Genomic DNA, 18,805 nt, shown 5'->3' with positions numbered 1-18,805 from the left:
TTCGAGAGGCAGCAGTTGGGAAGTGCTTAAAAGTCTCTGGAATCTGCAGCATTAAGTAGTCAACATTAGGTGACAAAAGAGCACCAGTCTTCTTTAAACTCTCACTATTTAAGGTAATGTCCTTGGTTGATCAGGGATTCAAAATCAAGCTTTTCTGTATTCTTAAGGCTATCTTATGAATAAACTTTTTATATTAAAGAATAATAAACCTTTTCTTAGGTAGTGGGAGAATTGTTTACCTATATTGGGTTCTATGAATATCACTCATTTTGGTGGCACTAGTATGAATCCTTTAAGCTTCCAAAGGTCAATGAACAGTTACTTTGTAGAAGAGGCATTTCTTGCTTGCTTCCTTGCAGTGACTTGTTCTTTGCATGCTAAGTTTCTATTGCCTGTGGAAAGTCTGGGATCATTTTGTTTTCCTGGTACCATAGAATGCTGTTCTTCAGATGCAGTTTATTAATGCTGTTAAATACTTAGACTGCTGTGAGGAGTATCCATAATGTCTCTTTCCAGTCTCTGAGTTCCACCACTACTAAAGTTTGTTAATCTAACCCATGTATTTGATTATTTAAGTTGAGAAAATAAATAATAATATAATCATTAAGTGTGCCAAAGGAGGGTGTAGTTTACTTAGTTGTCTCAAATATTCAGATTCCTATTAAAATATCTTTAAATCCATTTTTATTTTAGATTATGTTGTGTTTGAATTTGGGGTCAATGAACCCATTTGATTTATCATTGTTGGTTTGAAAACATAAACATGACTAACCATTGCATTTCTTACACCTTCATCTTTAGCTTTTTCATCATAAAACAAGATTCAAAATTCACTTTGCTATCAGACAATTTTCTTTAGTTCCAGGCTAACTTCTTTTTTCTTATATTTTAGCACATTCTAGCATGTTTTAAGGTCACACAATTAAAGTTCTATAAGAGGTATACTAAACAAGTTATTTCTCCTTCTATTCTGGTAAAACGAGTTCTCAACTTAGCCTGAACATCTATTTATGATCTTTGGTTGTAGAGAATGTGTGAGGATAGTCCTTTATTTGCATATTTGTTTTTGGCATGATGTATTTTTTAAAATTCTAAACTTGAATGAAAAATTTCACCAATTACAAATTAATCTAACATTTATTAATTAAAAATTAAAGAACATTACACTCTTGAAGTGATGCACATTTCAAAATGATCAAAATATGCATTTGAGTAAGTGAAAGCCTTAAAAAAAAATGTACGCCTATATCATTGGCTTGGACTTTCTTTCCTCTTCAACTTCAAGTTAAGTTAGCAGATACATACTAAGCCCCAAGGTCAATATTTTATGGTAGTGAAGTGTTTCAAAAATATTCAGTCCTGGTTAACATTTTCCAGAAATTGGGAACAATATAGATATCAGTGTGTTCCTGTGTAGTTGATACAATGTAACATAAAATGATTCATGACATGGGCTCTGGAGTCTCCTGCCACTTAATAGTATTGTCACCTTTGGCTATTTATGTAACTTCTCTAAACCTGAGTGTTCTTATCTGTAAAGTGCAGATAATAGTATGCAGTGAGGACTTAAAGAGATAATGCAAATATAAAGTACCTAGCACAGTGCCTGGCATTTACTAAAGAGAGTAAATCAAATGAGATACTAACACCTGTAACTGAGGTCAGCCACTTCCAGTTCATATACTTCCAGAATATGCAAAGTATAATGCTTAAGTTCTTCATGGTCTTTAATGGTGTCTTTAATGGTCAGTGGTCCTTAAGGGATACTTATAAATGTTTGTTTGTTTTCAAAATTGATTTTAAAATCCTTCATCAAAACGGTTTCCTGGGAGGTGATAGTTACTAAAACAGTTTAGATCAAGGTTGTGAATGGTGATCCTCAGAGTGAAACTTTAAGTTTTGTTCTTATGATACATTTTTTTCTTATACAAATTTTTTCCAAGTGAAAGGAGGTGAAATCACTATATTGACTTAGTTTTCAAGATTTTTACTTGAGACTAGTTTTACATTAAGTGGTAGAGAAACCTTTTATAACCCAAGTGACTAAAACCAACACTGCTGCTCATCTCAGGACTGTTCTTTTTAGCAATGATCCATTTGAGTGGCCAAAGTTCAAAATTAAATTCTTAGATTTAGGTAGCAGATAATCAAGTCATAGAACACAGATTCCTCTGCTCAAAGCTGTTTTGAAGCTAGTATGCAGAAATAACATGGTAGAAAATAGTAGAGTTGTAGATTTTCTCCTTCCAGAGTTTTGATAATACCTCGTTCAGATGCTGAGTATTAAAACAATCCTTTTCAGTAAAGTTGTATCATTTCTTTAAAGTTAATGCCATTCCAGTAGACTTTTAAAATGTTTTATTATTGCTTTTTAATCAAATCATCTGCCACTGTTTTTTAAAAACATCTTCATTTGTATCATCTTTTCTGAAGCCATCTAGTTAATGAGATGAGAAAACCTTTGCATTCCAGGTATTTGGAATTGTTCTCACAGCTGAGGTGGTTAGAATTGGGACTGAAAAGAGAATTGCTTTCTGGCATAGTGAAGTTTACAGTATCTTAAGCATTCACCTTCCAGTTTGTTGCACAGTAATTTATGTGTGTTTGTCTCAAATGCAATATTACCTTTGAAAAGCTTAGAAGAAAATTTGACTCAGAAAGAGGAATCATAAACTACTTCAAATTAGAAGCATTTTGATTTCATTGTTATCTGACATATCCCCAAATTCTACCCTTCTGCAAGTTCAGAGATGGGGTGGGGAATAAGAGTAACATATTTTAGCTGTGCAACATTTTTAATTTGATTGGAAATAGTGTGATTGTTTAAGATTGATGTTTTACCAAGGCTTTGGCATCAATCCATGCACCAACTAGATAATGAAGTGTGAGCATTAATTGCATGGGAAAATTGCTGAATTTTGTCTTTCTAGCACCCCACCACATACCTTGACCCCAACCTTAGGTAGAAATACTATTTATCATTTGGAAATGATATGCCAAATTGTATTTTCCAGAAGAAGCATATTATCATTAATTTGTTTTTGATGTACAACCTCAACTATTACTCAAGGGATTTAGATAGACTATGAAATGTATTTCAGCAATGTGGAGAAATATTAATACTAAAATAATCCAAAGATTTCAGTCCCATAAAGGATGACACTTTAATTTAAATAGTAAAGCTGTGTTCTTCATCAGATTTTCTATATGCCAAAGATGTTTTGAATTCTAGATGATATGTAAACATTGATTTTGCAGACATAGTCCATCAACTTCTATTAACTAGAAAAAGTTTTTTTGAACTTTATAACTTCAAATTAGATCTTAACTAGAAGAAATGAGAAAAAGTTTCTAGATGTGATTTCTGTCTTTGGTTTCATATACTTGAGTCCCAGAAGGCAAAATTAATAACCCTATTTTGATCAACCCTGTAACTAGTTAGGATTTACTGTTTGAGCACACTTAGCACTCATGAGTCTGGAAATCCCAGTCCCAGTGCCCCTCATGGCACTGGCAACTTTAACCATGTATTTTATAAGTTTATGTGATTGCTCAGAACCAAAGTGTGGGTGCTTCAGCATAAAGTCATCTGGTACAACAATCTAGGTTTTTGACTCACTGTGAAGTGTACCATTTAGACATGTGTAGTGTATGATTTGCTATATAATAAGTTTACTTTCAAGTCTTTCTGCTTATCTAAAAAATGAAAATATTGAGGATATGGTACAGTTGAGATCAATATCAAAAACCTGTAATAATGTCCACTTGCCTTTACTTGAGATCAGTAATTTGAATGTGTTGGTGATACTGTACCTACAACTACATTTTAAATTTTGAAATAAATAAGATCTAAGACTAGTCATATCAGTGAATAGTAAAACAGTTATATTTTGTTCATTTAAGTTAGTGAGCACATTGCTTTAAAACATTTTGCATAATTTTGTTCTCTGAAAGGAGTAACATTGGTCAGGAAATTGAATAGAACTACCTCTGGGGCAGTGAGAGGAAATGAACTTTTTTTTTTTTTGAGACGGAGTCTTGCTCTGTCCCCCTGGATGGAGTGCAGTGGCGCGATCTCGGCTCACTGCAAGCTCCGCCTCCCGGGTTCCTGCCATTCTCCTGCCTCAGCCTCCCAAGTAGCTGGGACTACAGGCACCTGCCACCGCGCCCGGCTAATTTTTTGTATTTTTAGTAGAGACGGGGTTTCACCATGGTCTCGATCTCCTGACCTTGTGATCCGCCCGCCTCGGCCTCCCAAAGTGCTGGGATTACAGGCGTGAGCCACCGCGCCCGGCCAGGAAATGAACATTATTACCAGTCTGATAAGATTATGTTCTTGGAATATGCCTCCTTATCACCCCTGAAGTGTATAAATGGTGTTTGCTTAGGGGAAAAAAATGACCTAAAATTTAGTAAAGGATTAAACACCATCCAAAAGATTAAATGAAGGATCATTTTACTTGACATTTTCTTTCTTTAAAAAAAAAAAAAATTATTTCCATAGGTTTTGGGGGAACAGGTGGTATTTGGTTACATGAGTAAGTTCTTTAGTGGTGATTTGTGAGATTTTGGTGCACCCATCACCCGAGCAGTGTACACTGTACCCAACTTGTAGACTTTTATCCCTCACCCCCTCACCCTTCCCCCAACCTCCGAGTCCCCAAAGTCCATTGTATCATTCTTATGCGTCTGCATCCTCATAGCTTAACTCCCACTTATGAATGAGAGCATACGATGTTTAGTTTTCCATTCTTGAGTTACTTCATTTAGAATAATAGTCTCCAGTCCTATCCAGGTTGCTGCGAATGCTATCAATTTGTTCCTTTTTATGGCTGAGTAGTATTTCATTGTGTACATATTCCACAGTTTCTTTATCGACTTGTTTACTGATGGGCATTTGGGCTTGTTTCACATATTTGCATTTGTGAATTGTGCTGCTATAAACATGCGTATGCAAGTATCTTTTTTGTATAATGACTTACTTTCCTTTGAGTAAATACCCAGTAGTGGGATTGCTGGATCAAATGGTAGAGTCAGGTCTTTGATTTTAAAACACCAGCTAAGAAGCAGCCATAGGCACAGAATAATCTAAAAGTTTGTTTTTTAGTGACTCCCATTTCCTCCTAAATTTTGACATATCTATTTTATGTTCTTCCTAGCTTTGAATAACTTGAGAGATCAAATTTGATGGTTTTATAATAATTTTTGTGTCTGTAATTACTGTCATGAATTTTGTAAGAATCTTCCTCAGTTTTGGATACTCTATAAATTCACTTATAAATTCTTAAGAGTTAGTAAATAGATACATAATCCTAAATGTATCTGAACCACTCTTTAACAAGAGCATGCCTCTGAAAACATACAAGTAACTTCTCTCCCTCTCTACTTCTTTACCACCGCAGCTGCAAAAGCATGGAAGAACAGTGTAGAATTTTTTACTAAAGAATTAGAAACCGCACATCACAAAATGACATATAGACCAGTGGAACAGAACAGAGACCTCAGAAATAACACCACACATCTACAACCATCTGATCTTTGCAAAACCTGACAACAACAAGCAATGGGGAAAGGATTCCCTAACTAATAAATAGTGTTGGGAAAACTGGCTAGCCATATGGAGAAAACTGAAATTGGACCCCTTCCTTACACTTTATACAAAAATTAACTCGAGATGGATTTAAGACTTAAATATAAGACCTAAAAACATGAAAACCCTAGAAGGAAACCTAGGCAATACCATTCAGGACATAGGCGTGGGCAAAGACTTTGTGACTAAAACACCAGAAGCAATGGCAACAAAAGCCAAAATTGACAAATAAGATCCAATTAAACTAAAGAGCTTCTGCACAGCAAAAGAAACTATCATCAGAGTGAACAGGCAACCTACAGAATGGGAGAAAATGTTTGCAATCTACCCATCTGACAAAGGGCTAATATCCAGAATCTAGAAGGAACTTAAATAAATTTACAAGAAAAAAACAACCCCATCAAAAAGTGGGTGAAGGATATGAACAGGCATTTCTCAAAAGAAGACATTTCTGCGGCCAAGAAACGTGAAAAAACCTCATCATCACTGGTCATTAGAGAAATGCAAATCAAAATCACAATGAGATACCATCTCATGCCAGTTAGAATGGCGATCATTAAAACGTTAGGAAACAACAGATGCTGGAGAGGATGTAGAGAAACAGGAATGCTTTTACATTTATTATATATTTTAATTTTGTAATGATCAGAATAAAATACTACTCAGCAATAAAAATGAACTACTGATGATTACAGCGTTGATAAATCTTCCCCACATTATGCTGAGCCAAAGGAGCAGAACACCAAACTATATACTAGTGATACCATTTATATCAAGTTCTAGAACAGGCAAAACTCATCTATGGTGAAATGATAGGAATTTATTATGGAGGGGCATAAAAGAACTTTCAGAAGTGATGGAAATGTTCTATATCTTGATAAAAATGTGTATTATACATTAGATTTTTGCATTTCAACATATGTAGATTTTCCTTAAAAAAAAGTAACAAACGTTGAACTCTAGATGATATGGATATGTTTGTTTTCTACAGAGATGGGATTAGCAGTTGTGAAACTACTTTTTGTGTATTCTAAGCTTGAGTAAATATATTCATGATAATGGGAACCAGGTTTCTCATTTTTGGAGAAGGTAGTAACAAGTGCATGAGGGATAAGACTAAATTGTATCCTAGAAAGGAATTATAGTTATCAACATGAATTCATAGTTTGTGATAGATAGATATGAATCTAATCACGAAGAAACATCAGCCTAATTCAGAATGAGGGATATTCTACAGTATAACTCACCTGTGCGCTTTAAGACTGTCAAGGTTAAGAAGTACAAAGAGATAAAAAAAAGACAGAGCAGGGAACTCCAAAACTACATCCCTCCATTAAACCAAAAATTAAGCTGCCAAAAACTGTCAGTTAACTTGTTCAGATCTGTAAAATCTAATCAAAGACTGTAAAATCTAATCAAACAACCAGGAGAATGCTTTAAAAGAAAGAAGCTGCTAAAATTTGTTCAGAAAACATTGTATTTTAGCTTACCTGGTGACCACCCCAACTCCCCAGTGCAGTGGCAGCCATAAGGATGGCGGCCCTTGTTCCTGACAGAACTTGCCGGTGTCAGAATGAGCAATGTGGATCATGTTCTTGGATGACTCTGGATATGGGCATCAACCTGTCTGGTGGCTTCCTAAGGAATCAGCTTTGGGGCTTGCCCTTGTTTCACCTGCTTCAGAGCTTTTAAGGGGTTGGGGCAGCAATTGTCAAAAAAATTTAAAGGTAAATCATACTCACTGTAGCAGCCTGGGATAAGCAGCAGACAAACCAATTAGCCTGGGAAGGAAGAGTCTTTGTAAGGAGATACATGGGAGAACAAGTGATTTGAAATGCTTCACCATATACAGGGGAGTCTAGAAGGCTTAGGGATGAATGAATGCTCAGAAGAAACCTTAAAAGATCCTGAGCTTTCATGTCTGGCTGACATTTAAGCCCCATGCAAGCAGGAATCTTAAGGTTAAGAGAGAGTTGTAAATGGTCTTGCTAAGTAAGCATTGAAGAAATGCCCAATGCAGAGCCAATCTGAAAGGATCCAGAGAGTATTTTTCCCCCTTTGGCTCCAGGCATTTAAGGAAACCTGTCAAATCACTAGTTGCTCACTAAGGTGAACAGACTTGAGTGACAACATGTGACAAAGAATATAATCTTTACAAGAAGAGTTTAATAAAGTCACTAAACAAACAAATATAACCCCCAGTAAGTAGCAACAACAAACCCTGAGGAAGGGGAAGAATGCGATTTCGAGAGTTATCACATTATAATATACAAAATGTCCAATTTAAGCAAGAAATTATGCATACATAGAAACAATCAATTACAGCCCAATCACAGAAAAAATAAAATAGGAAGTATCCTTAAGGAGGCACAGACATTATACGTACTACTCAAAGACTTTAGATCAACTGCCTAAAGTGTAGTTAAGTAGCTAAGAGGAGGATGATGTATGAACTAACAGAAAATTTCAATAGATACATATAAATTATTTAAAAGGTACCAAATAGAAGTTCTGGAACTGAAAAGTACAAGAGCTGAGTCGAAAAATTGACTAGAGGGATTCAACCATCTAACTTGAGCAGGCTGAAGAAGAAAGAATTAGTGAACTTGACGATATAGGTCAATTGATATTATCTAGTCTGAGGCAGAGAGGAAAAAGAATGAAAAAAATGCACAGAGCTGAAGAGACTTATGCTTTAAAATGTTTATAGTGGCAGATTTTGTTGTATGCATTTTACTGCAATTTTTTAAAAATTACAAAAATGTAAACGATTTGGTACTGGCATAAACACAGACAATGGAAGAAAATTGAGAGTCCAGAAATAAACCCACACATCTGTGGTTAATTGATTTTCAACAAGCATGTCAAGACAGTGGTAAAAGGTCATACCATTTCAACAAATGGTATGAGGTCCACTAGATACTCACATACAAAAGAATGAAGGTGAATCCCGTACTTCACATTATATACAAAATTTAACTCAAAATGGATCAATAACCTAAAAAAAAAAAAAAAAAAAAAAGCAAATGCTATAAAACCCTCAGTAGAAAACTAGGGGTAAATCTTCGTGACCTTGGATTGGTAATGAAATATTAAATATAGCATCAAAAGCACAAATAATAAAATAAACTGGACTTCACCAATACTTAAAACTTTTCTGCATCATAGTACATTATCAAGAGTGAAGAGGCAGCCGGGCGCGGTGGCTCAAGCCTGTAATCCCAGCACTTTGGGAGGCCGAGGCGGGCGGATCACGAGGTCAGGAGATCGAGACCATCCTGGCTAACATGGTGAAACCCCGTCTCTACTAAAAATACAAAAAAACTAGCCGGGCGTGGTGGCGGGCGCCTGTAGTCCCAGCTACTCGGAGGCTGAGGCAGGAGAATGGCCTGAACCTGGGAGGCGGAGCTTGCAGTGAGCCGAGAACGCGCCACCGCACTCCAGCCTGGGTGACACAGCGCGAGACTCCGTCTCAAAAAAAAAAAAAAAAAAAAAACAAACAAAAAAAAAAAGAGTGAAGAGGCAACACACAGAATAGGAGAAAATATTTGCAAATATACATATGATAAGGATCTAGTATACAGAATATGTAAAGAACATAGATTAGAACTCAACAACCAAATGAGAAATAACAAATTCAAAAATGAGCAAAGGATTTGGATAGACATTTCTCCAAAGAAGATATACAAATGGTCGACAAGCACATGAAAAGATGCTGAACATCATTAGGTATTAGGTGAACGTAAATAAAAATCACAATGAGATACCATGTCATATCCATGAGGATGGCTATAATTTTTAATAAAAGAAGAAAAGGAGGAAGTACTGGTGAGGATGTGGAGAATGTGGAATCCTCTTACATTGCTTATGGGAATGTAAATGGTGCTGTAGTCCCAGTACTTTGGAAGGCTGAGGTGGAAGGATTGCTTAGAGCCCAGTAGGTCAAGGATGCAGCCCTGATCTGTGATTGTGCCACTACATCTCATCCTGTGCGACAGAGCAACCTCCTCCTGTCTTAAACAAAAAACAACCAGCTGAGCGTGTTGGCGCATGCCTGTAACCCCAGCACTCTGGGAGACTGAGGCATGCATATCGCTTAACTCCAGGAGTTCAAGATGAGCCTGGGCAACATGACAAAACCCCATCTCTACAAAAAATAACAAAAATTGACCAAGCACGGTGACACGTACCTGTAGTCCTAGCTACTGGGGAGGCTGAGATGGGAGGATCACCTGAGCTGAGCCCCAGAGGGCAAGGCTGCAGTGATCCAAGATCATATCACTGCACTCCAGCCTGGTTGTCCGAGTGAGACACTGTCTCAAAACAAAACAAAACAAACACCAAAAATATAGAGCGGCCATATGACCCAGCAATTCCTGTCCTTAGTACATACCAAAAGAATTGACAACAGGTACTCAGATACTCGTACATGAATAACCAAAAGGTGGAAATAACCTAAATGTCTTTGAGCATATGAATAGATAAACAAACTGTGGTATATACATACAATGGGGTTTGGATCATAATCTCAAAAGACACAATCCCAAAAGATCAAAATTCCTTGTTACTTTGTTGTCTTTATTTGGGAGTTAAGTATGGCTTAAGGATCTGTGTATGGGGGCTGGGTGTGGTGGCTCATGCCTGTAATCCCAGCACTTTGGGAGGCCAAGGTGGGCAGATCACGAGTTCAGGAGATCGAGACCATCCTGGCCAATATGGTGAAACCCCATCTCTACTAAAATACAAAAAATCAGCCAGACATGGTGGCAGGCACCTGTAATCCCAGCTACTTGGGAGGCTGAGGCAGGGGAATCACTTGAACCCGGGAGCCAGAGATTGCAGTGAGCAGAGATTGTGCCACTGTACTCCAGCCTGGTGACAGAAAAAGACTCTGTCTCAAAAAAAAAAAAAAGAAAAGAAAAAAACAAAGGAGCTGTGTATGGATGCCAGATTGACAAGCGGTTAACTTGTGGACTTAATTTTAGGTATCAGTAATTTTAAATGTCAACTTGACTAGATTAAGGAATACCTAGAAACTTGGTAAAGCATTATTTTGGGTGTTTCTGTTAGGGTGAGGAGATTAGTGTGTAAATATGATTGGATTTAGATGGGGACAATGCTGCCCTCAATTTTGGTGGGCACCATCCAATCAGCTAGGGGTCTGGTGACAACAAATGGGTCTCTGTGAGAGCTGGGGCAGACTTTTCTCCTGCTGCTTTGGATATCAGAAATTCGACTTCAGGAAAGTGTATTATCACAGCATTGATTGTGTGTAAGCATTGTGTGTTTATGTAAAAACGTTGAAACTTCCTCAGTAAATGAAGAAATGACCTTTTTTGTACCTCTGCATTTGTGAAAGATAAAATTTCTCAAGCTCTCAGCTCTTTGGGCAACTGTGTATGCAATGATGACTCATTGTGGTTTTTAATTGATCTCATCAAAAGACTTAGGTTTGTTCTCAGGGTATTTCAGATGACTGCAGTTATAAAGCTGGGGCACATACAATTACTAACTATAGTGATAGGCATTTATACATTTCCCCTTTGAGCCATTTCTTTATGAACATGGTTCTTCTGCTCAAAGTCATCTGTCACATTTTTATGTTTCTCAAATCCCCTTTAAAAATATAAGCGAATATTTTTTTTTTTTTTTTTGAGATGGAGTCTCGCTCTGTCACCCAGGCTGGAGTACAGTGGCCGGATCTCAGCTCACTGCAAGCTCTGTCTCCCAGGTTTATGCCATTCTCCTGCCTCAGCCTCCCGAGTAGCTGGGACTACAGGCGCCCACCACCTCACCCGGCTAGTTTTTTTGTATTTTTAGTAGAGACGGGGTTTCACCGTGTTAGCCAGGATGGTCTCGATCTCCTGACCTCGTGATCCGCCCGTCTCGGCCTCCCAAAGTGCTGGGATTACAGGCTTGAGCCACCACGCCCGGCCGTAAGCGAATATTTTTAAAGAATTTTTATTTTTTCCAAAATTAGGATTTTAGACTTTAGGGATTTTGATCTTTGGGGATTTCAACATTTGGGATTATGGTGTTCAGTGTGTATTTTGGGGCGATTATGATCAGCACCCCATATAGTGGAATATTATTTGGCAATGAAAATGAATTAAATGTTGATTCATGCTACAACATGGTGAACCTAAAAATCATTATGTTCAGTGAAAGAAGCCAAACCTAAAAGGCCCACGTACTGTGTGGTTAAATGGTTAAAATGGTGAATTTATCACAATCAGAACCAATAAACCTCTACAGGAAAAAATAAAGAAGGACAAAGAAAGGCTGTTCCCTAATAATGGAGATGAAAAAACATAATAACTAAATGGAGTTCATGATTGTGGATTACATCCTTGATCAGGGTGAAAGTAGCTATAAAGGAAATTATTGGGACAGTTTGCTAAATTTGAAAATGGACTGGATTTGGCCGGGCACAGTGGCTTACATCTGTAATCCCAGTACTTTGGGAGGCCAAGGTGGGTGGATTACCTGAGGCCAGGAGTTCGTGACCAGCCTGGCCAACATGGCAAAACCCGTCTCTACTAAAAATACAAAAATTAGACGGGCGTGGTAGTGTGTGTCTGTAATCCCAGCTACTCAGGAGGCTGAGGCTTGAACCCAGGAGGGAGTGGTTGCAGTGAGCTGAGATCGTGCCACTGCACTCCAGCCTGGGTGACAGAGCGAGACTCTATCTAAAAAAAAAGAGGACTGAATTAGATAATAGTATGTGTATCAATACTAAATTTCCTGGTTTTATTAAATGTATACTGTGCTATAAATTATGTATCAGAATTACATTTTGGGGATTTTAGGCTTTAGAAATTTTGATCTTTGGGGATTTCAACGTTTGGGATTGTGAACATTAGAGAATGTCTTTGTTCCTAGGAAATCTATGCTGAGGTACTTAAGTATAAAGGGACATGATGTCTTCAATTTACTTTCAAAGTGGCACACTGAAAAAATACAAGGCAAATTGTGTAATATGTAAACTGTTGGTGAATTGGTAAAAAATATATAATAGTACTTCATACTAATCTTTCAACCTTTCTGTGAGTTTGAAGTTATATCAAACTTAAATTTTGTTACCAACAAAATTAGATTTGTCCTTGTGTTACCTTCTCAGCATCAGCATGGCCCAGATGATTGTTAGAAAAGTAATGTTAGGTATGCCTCATTTCACTCTATCCTTAGACTTTTGTCTGTTTCTCAACCTGTGGCTTCCACTATGTTATTTATTTTAATTATAGCAATTTCCCCATAAGCTTATTACATCATTATTATTAAGTATTAGCTTCTATGCACATATATTGTTATGGCTGGTAATGGTCAGCCTTTGGGGACCTATTCTCATTTTGTGTATTTTTTCCTGTTCACATATTTTACCTTTGCAGTACCTTGGGTAACGTAAAAAGTGCAACTATTTTTTTTCTTTTATTTTGAGAAATTTAAATACTAACTTCCTAGTGGAAGACTTTGCTGTTCTAGTTCTCATCCAGTAGCTTTTTTTGTCTGAAATTTCTGTTCAGTCTCTTGGTAGAAGATCAAGTGTGGTATGAGATCTGACTTTAATAAGAACATACTGGACTATGCTCATTTTTGTTGTCAACCGAAAGAAGTAATCTCTAAATGCTATCACGCAGGACTATGCCTTCTGTCAGCCACAAAAGAAGTCAGCAAAGTTCTCCTAAGTAGAAGCGCCATCAAAACCTAGTACTGTGTTATTGGTGTTTACCTACGGACTTTACCCTGTCCATAGCTACTGTTTCTTATGAACAAGTAAATCTAGTAGAGGCTATTTTGAATGAGTTTATTGAGAAGATCATGCAAACTGACTTCATGATGATTCGTGTGGTACTTGCATTTTCAGTTGGTTAACCAGTTTTCTTTCCTTTGTGGTTTATGATGGGATCTCCACTAGACAGAGGTAACCCATTGGATAGTTGTGTAACTGGATGCTGGTGTGATGGTGCTTGTTGGTTTAGTTTTCATGATACTCCTCTTGAAGTTATGCCTGCAATGCTGCCTCTTACTTTATGCTTGCATGACATTATTACTTTGATTGTGCTTTATTGGTTTGGGTTTTTTTAATCTATTTTTTTATACTCAGAATAATTCCTTAAATATTTTTGGTGGTCTAGAACTTGTGGAAATTAGTTTCAAGTCTAACTTTTTGGTGGATCCTTTTCAGTTTTTGAAAATATATTCAATGTCACAACTAAGTTTATGCTTTGGCTAAGAATTCAGAAAACAGAGTAAGTTTGTTTCAACACCCAGGAAGAGACCACTTGCCAGGCAGGCAGTTACCACGGCTGAGAACTAACTTTCTTTGTGAGATTTATAAAGAAAAGAAATATATATTTAGAGTAAAAACAAGTTGTAGGAGACAGTTTCATCAAATAGCTGAAATTTAGGAGCCTCCATTAAAGTAACAGTAGGTATGATTCAATTGTGCCGAAAGTGTGCACAACTATCTGGCATTGTATTTCAGAGACGCTGTTCACTCTGCATCCTGTTGTGTATTCTGAAGCTAAGATTCTTGGGGTTATAAAGTAAAATTCGTACTTCAGAAATTGGTTTTCTGAGCATTTGTATAGGCCTTGGAAATAGTTGCTCACTTCTTTCTTATCACTGTCAGTCTAGTTTTTCTTGGACAAAACTGATTTCCTTTTAGTTTTTTCATGTGTTTGTTTGTTTATTTGTTTATTCCACTTATACCTCTGTAGAAGAAGGTGGATTGTTTTTCAAACTAAGAAACAAAACCTGTTCTGAAGTGGGCCTGTATATGTGCAATGGCAGAGGCTTCTAACGTTGAAATTATTTTCTAATGTTCATATTGAACCAGTGTTAAAATGAAAACATAATTTTTGTCTTGAAATTTTCATCATCTTGAAAACTGTAAAGGATCCATTGATTTTGAATGGCCATCAGAGAAATGCTTATGGTAAATAGCATAAAACTGTCAGATAAATGGTGATTCATCTCTTACTATTTATATTCTAATTCACTTACATATTTTTGTCTTTTGTTGGAACCCATACGTTTTATAGAAAATTTCCCAAGAACGAGAAAAATTTGCTGATGAAGGCAGTATATTTTACACCCTTGGAGAATGTGGGCTCATATCCTTTTCAGACTACATTTTCCTTACAACTGTTCTTTCCAGTAAGTATAAATGTTTTCTTTTTCCATTTGTAGAGCGGATACAGGACTATAAACATAATTGTTTATATGCTTATAAAACAGGACATATTGGTAGAGTTAATGAATTAAAAGTTACATAAAATTTCATTTGTTTTTAATTTACTATAACTTGTGTATAGAACCACCTGAGAGAGTCAGAAAAAAGAAAAAACTAAAGTATCAAAGTTAAAAACAAAACAAAACAAAATGACTGGGCACAGTGGCTCACACTTGTAATTCCAGAACTTTGGGAGGCCAAGGTGGGCAGATCACTTGAACTCAGAAGTTCAAGACCAGCCTGGGCAACATGGTGAAACCCCATCTCTACAAAAGCATACCTGTAGTCCTAGCTACTCAGGAAGCTGAGGTGGGAGGATAACCTGAGCCTGGGAGGCAGAGGTTGCAGTGAGCTGAGATCATGCCACCACACTCCAGCCTGGGCGACAGAGTGAGACCCTGTCTCAAAAACAACAGCAGCAAAAAAACTAAGAAGTGACATCTACCTTTAATTGTGTGTAACTCTGTATTCTGTCAAGGTGAGTCATGTATTGCCTACTACTATATCCTTCCTTAACTTACTGCTTCTCCAATAAAACATATTTTAATCTATCATTTCCTCTACTAAAAAAGAAAATTGGCTTGGTTGACCTAATTGAGTTGAATATTCGTTTTTTAACCTTGGAGGAATACTTCTAAAGACACAAAACTCAATTTTGACTCACTTAGAGGACTGAGGAATTCCTGATTTTTTAAAACTATCAATAGCTTTGTTGATTAGTATGCTACTCTAAGTGATTTTTAATTTTATTTCTTTTTGGTGTGACTTTTTTTTAACCATTTGGAGAAACTAAACAAAACGTTGTGTTCATAGCTCTCCATGTGTAGTCTATTAAAATCTACCTAAGGTGAACCAGAGTTCAGATTTGTATGTTTGAAATAAGTGATTTTCAATTTTTTTTTTTTTTTTGGTCTGGGACATATCAAACAAAAATAACCATCTCTTTTTCACGTTTTCCAAGCCAGCCATCTGTAAACATAAAGCTACTAGAAGATAGTTTTTAATAAGTGGCATATACATGTCCTGCCATGACTGTGACCACTTTCGTTCTTACTCCTCTGTGCAAGGATTGACAAGCATATATATATATATACACACACGCACACACACACACACACACACATATATATATATACACACACACACACACACATATATATATGCCTTGCCACAGCTGACTTTGGGACACCAAAATGTCTGAATAAATTCATATGGTGGAGCAGTACCCTGGCAATGAAAACACACACTGATTTGTTATGAAAATCCAAAATAACTCCAGCAACATACAACTTAAGATCATAATGTGCTTTCAAAAGCATCTCTAGTTCAGATCCTAGCCCCACCATTTCTTAGCTTGTGATTTGGGGGAAGACAATTGATTTGTTCTTCTGTTTTGTCTGTAAAGTGAAGAGGATAATAATATCAAACCCAAATTATTTGAGAATGATGACATCATGAATATAAAGTAGCTATTAATAGTTTAGTGCCTATTATTTAGTGGAAATCTGTCTTGGTTTTTATTTTTTTATTCTGTCAAAACATGTTACTTTGTATCTGATTTTTAAAGATCCATAAACCTTATCTTTTAAAAAAAAAATTGGTGAGAATCTTTAAAACATTTTTGTGACTTTGAACAGAATTTATTATACAGCAAATAGGCATGATGTAGCAGAAAGACTACGGCATTAAATGAAGAGACCTGCATTGGTATATAATGTGTACTTGTAAGTAGTTCTAGCAAATATTTGTTGAACTGAAATAAGCTTTGAACTTGTATCCACTGCTTAGTCCTGTTACCTTCATATCTTTCCAAATGTCAGAAGGAACACAGAACAAAACCTTCAGAGTACCTGGTACATCGTGTAGCTCCCTTAACCACTTAAAAGCATGTTTTTAAAAAGTCACAATGACCCTTGAGTTCAAGAAACCCCTCCAAGTAGCGCTGCCATTCCCAGCACATTTACTTCATGGTGCTCAACTCCTAGTTTGAATGTGGTGAGTGATTTACAATAAAGTACTTACTGTGTAAGTTACTTTCTGTATTTGTCAGGAACGAAGAAAATAGAATCAGGGTATGATTTTAAGACTCTCTGTATCACTTTTTTTTTTTTTTTCTTTTTTGTTTTTGTAATTTCAACTTTTATTTTAGATTCAGAGAGTACATGTGCAAGCTTGTTACATGATACTGGGTGATGCTGAGGTTTGGGTATGAATGATCTCATCTCCCAGATAGTGAGCATAGTACCCAATAGGTAGGTTTTCAGCCCTTGTCCCCCTCCCCCTCTACCCTCTGTAGTAGTCCCTAGTGTCAGTTGTTCCCATCTTTCTGTCCACATGTACCCAATGTTTAGCTCCCACTTATAAATGAGAGTGTGCCGTATTTGGTTTTCTGTTTCTGTGTTAATTCACTTAGGATAATGGCCTCTGGCTACATCCATGTTGCTGCAAAGGACATTATTTCATTCTGGTTCATGATTATGTAGTATTCCATAGTGTTGTGTACCACATTTTCTCTATTCAGTCCACCACTGATGGGCACCTAGGTTGATTCCTATTATAGGTTGAGACCTATAACAGGTCTTTGCTATTATGAATAAATCTGTGATGAACGTACGAGTGCATATGTCTTTTTGGTAGAATGATTTATTTTCCTTTGGATATATATCCAGTAATGGGATTGCTCAGTCGAATGGTAGTTCTGTTTTTAGTTCTTCGAGAAATTGCCAAACTGGTTTCCACAGTGGCTGAACTAATTTACATTCCCACCAACAGTGTATAAGGATTCCCTTTCTCTGGAACCTCATCAGCATCTCTTATCTTTTGTGTTTTTAATAATAGCCATTCTGGGCCGTGCATGGTAGCTCACGCCTATAATCCCAGCACTTTGGGAGGCCAAGGTGGGCAGATCACTTGAGGTCGGGAGTTCAAGACCAGTCTGGCCAAAATGGTGAAACCCCATCTCTACTGAAAAAAAAATACAAAAATTAGCCAGGTGTGGTGGCGGGTGCCTGTAATCCCAGCTACTCAGGAGGCTAAGGCAGGAGAATCGCTTGAACCCAGGAGGTGGAGGTTGCAGTAAGCCGAGATTACACTCCACTGTACTCCAGCCTGGGAGACTGTGCAAGACTCCATCTCAATAAGAATAATAATAATAATAATGGCCATTCTGACTGGTGTGAGATGGCATCTCATTGTAGTTTTGATTTGCATTTCTCTAATGATTAGTGATATTGAGCATTTTTTCATGTTTGTTGGCTGCGTATGTGTCTTCTTTTGAGAAGGATCTATTCATGTATGTCCTTTGCCCACTTTTAATGGGGTTATTAGTTTTTTTGCTTGTTGAGTTATTTAAGCTCCTTATAGATTCTGGATATTAGACCATTGTCAGATGCATAGTTTGTGAATATTTTCCCCCATTCTGTAGTTTGTCTGTGTACTTTGTTGATGGTGTCTTTTGCTATGCAGAGACTCTTCCGTTTAAGTTAGGTCTCACTTGTAAATTTTTGCCTTTGTTGAAATTGCTTTTGGGGAACAACTCATAAATTTTGCCCCAAAGCTGATGTCTAGAATCATCGCTCTATCCCCCAGGCTGGAGTGCAGTGGCACAATCTCAGCTCACTGCAACCTCCGCCTCCCAGGTTTAAGCAATTTTCCTGCCTCAGTCCCCCGAGTAGCTGGGACTACAGGTATATACCACCGTGCTTGGCTAATTTTTGTATTTTTTAGTAGAGATGGGGTTTCAACCTAGATATTTCCTAGGTTTTCTTCTAAGATTTTTGTAGTTTGAAGTCCTACATTTCAATCTTTAATCCATCTTGAGTTAATTTTTATATATGGTGCAAGGTAGGGGTCCAGTTTCATTCTTCTGCATATGGCTAGCCAGTTATCTCTGCACCATTTATTAAATAGGGAGTCCTTTCTCCGTTGTTTATTTTTGTCAGCTTTGTTGAAAGTCAGATGATTGTAAGTGTACAGCTTTA

General features: G+C 37.0%; 1 protein-coding gene across 7 annotated transcripts in view; it reads left to right on the top strand.

The window, feature by feature from the left end:
- The window catches only part of MICU1 (mitochondrial calcium uptake 1), a 264,855-nt gene that overhangs the window by 115,021 nt on the left and 131,029 nt on the right, over nt 1-18,805 (top strand). For 5 of the 7 annotated variants that reach the window (XM_017962952.2, XM_017962950.3, XM_017962947.2 and 2 more), the window contains one exon: nt 14,635-14,749. In XM_017962952.2, the coding sequence (XP_017818441.1) occupies nt 14,635-14,749 (115 nt within the window). Of the gene's footprint in view, nt 1-13,505; nt 13,512-14,634; nt 14,750-18,805 lie in introns of all 7 variants that reach the window. The other 2 variants (XM_031652265.1, XM_031652264.1) reach the window with 1 other exon arrangement.

The sequence above is a fragment of the Papio anubis genome, chromosome 11 (assembly GCF_008728515.1).
Source record: "Papio anubis isolate 15944 chromosome 11, Panubis1.0, whole genome shotgun sequence".
Lineage (NCBI taxonomy): Eukaryota > Metazoa > Chordata > Mammalia > Primates > Cercopithecidae > Papio > Papio anubis.
This window is presented reverse-complemented; position numbering and strand designations above follow the sequence as displayed.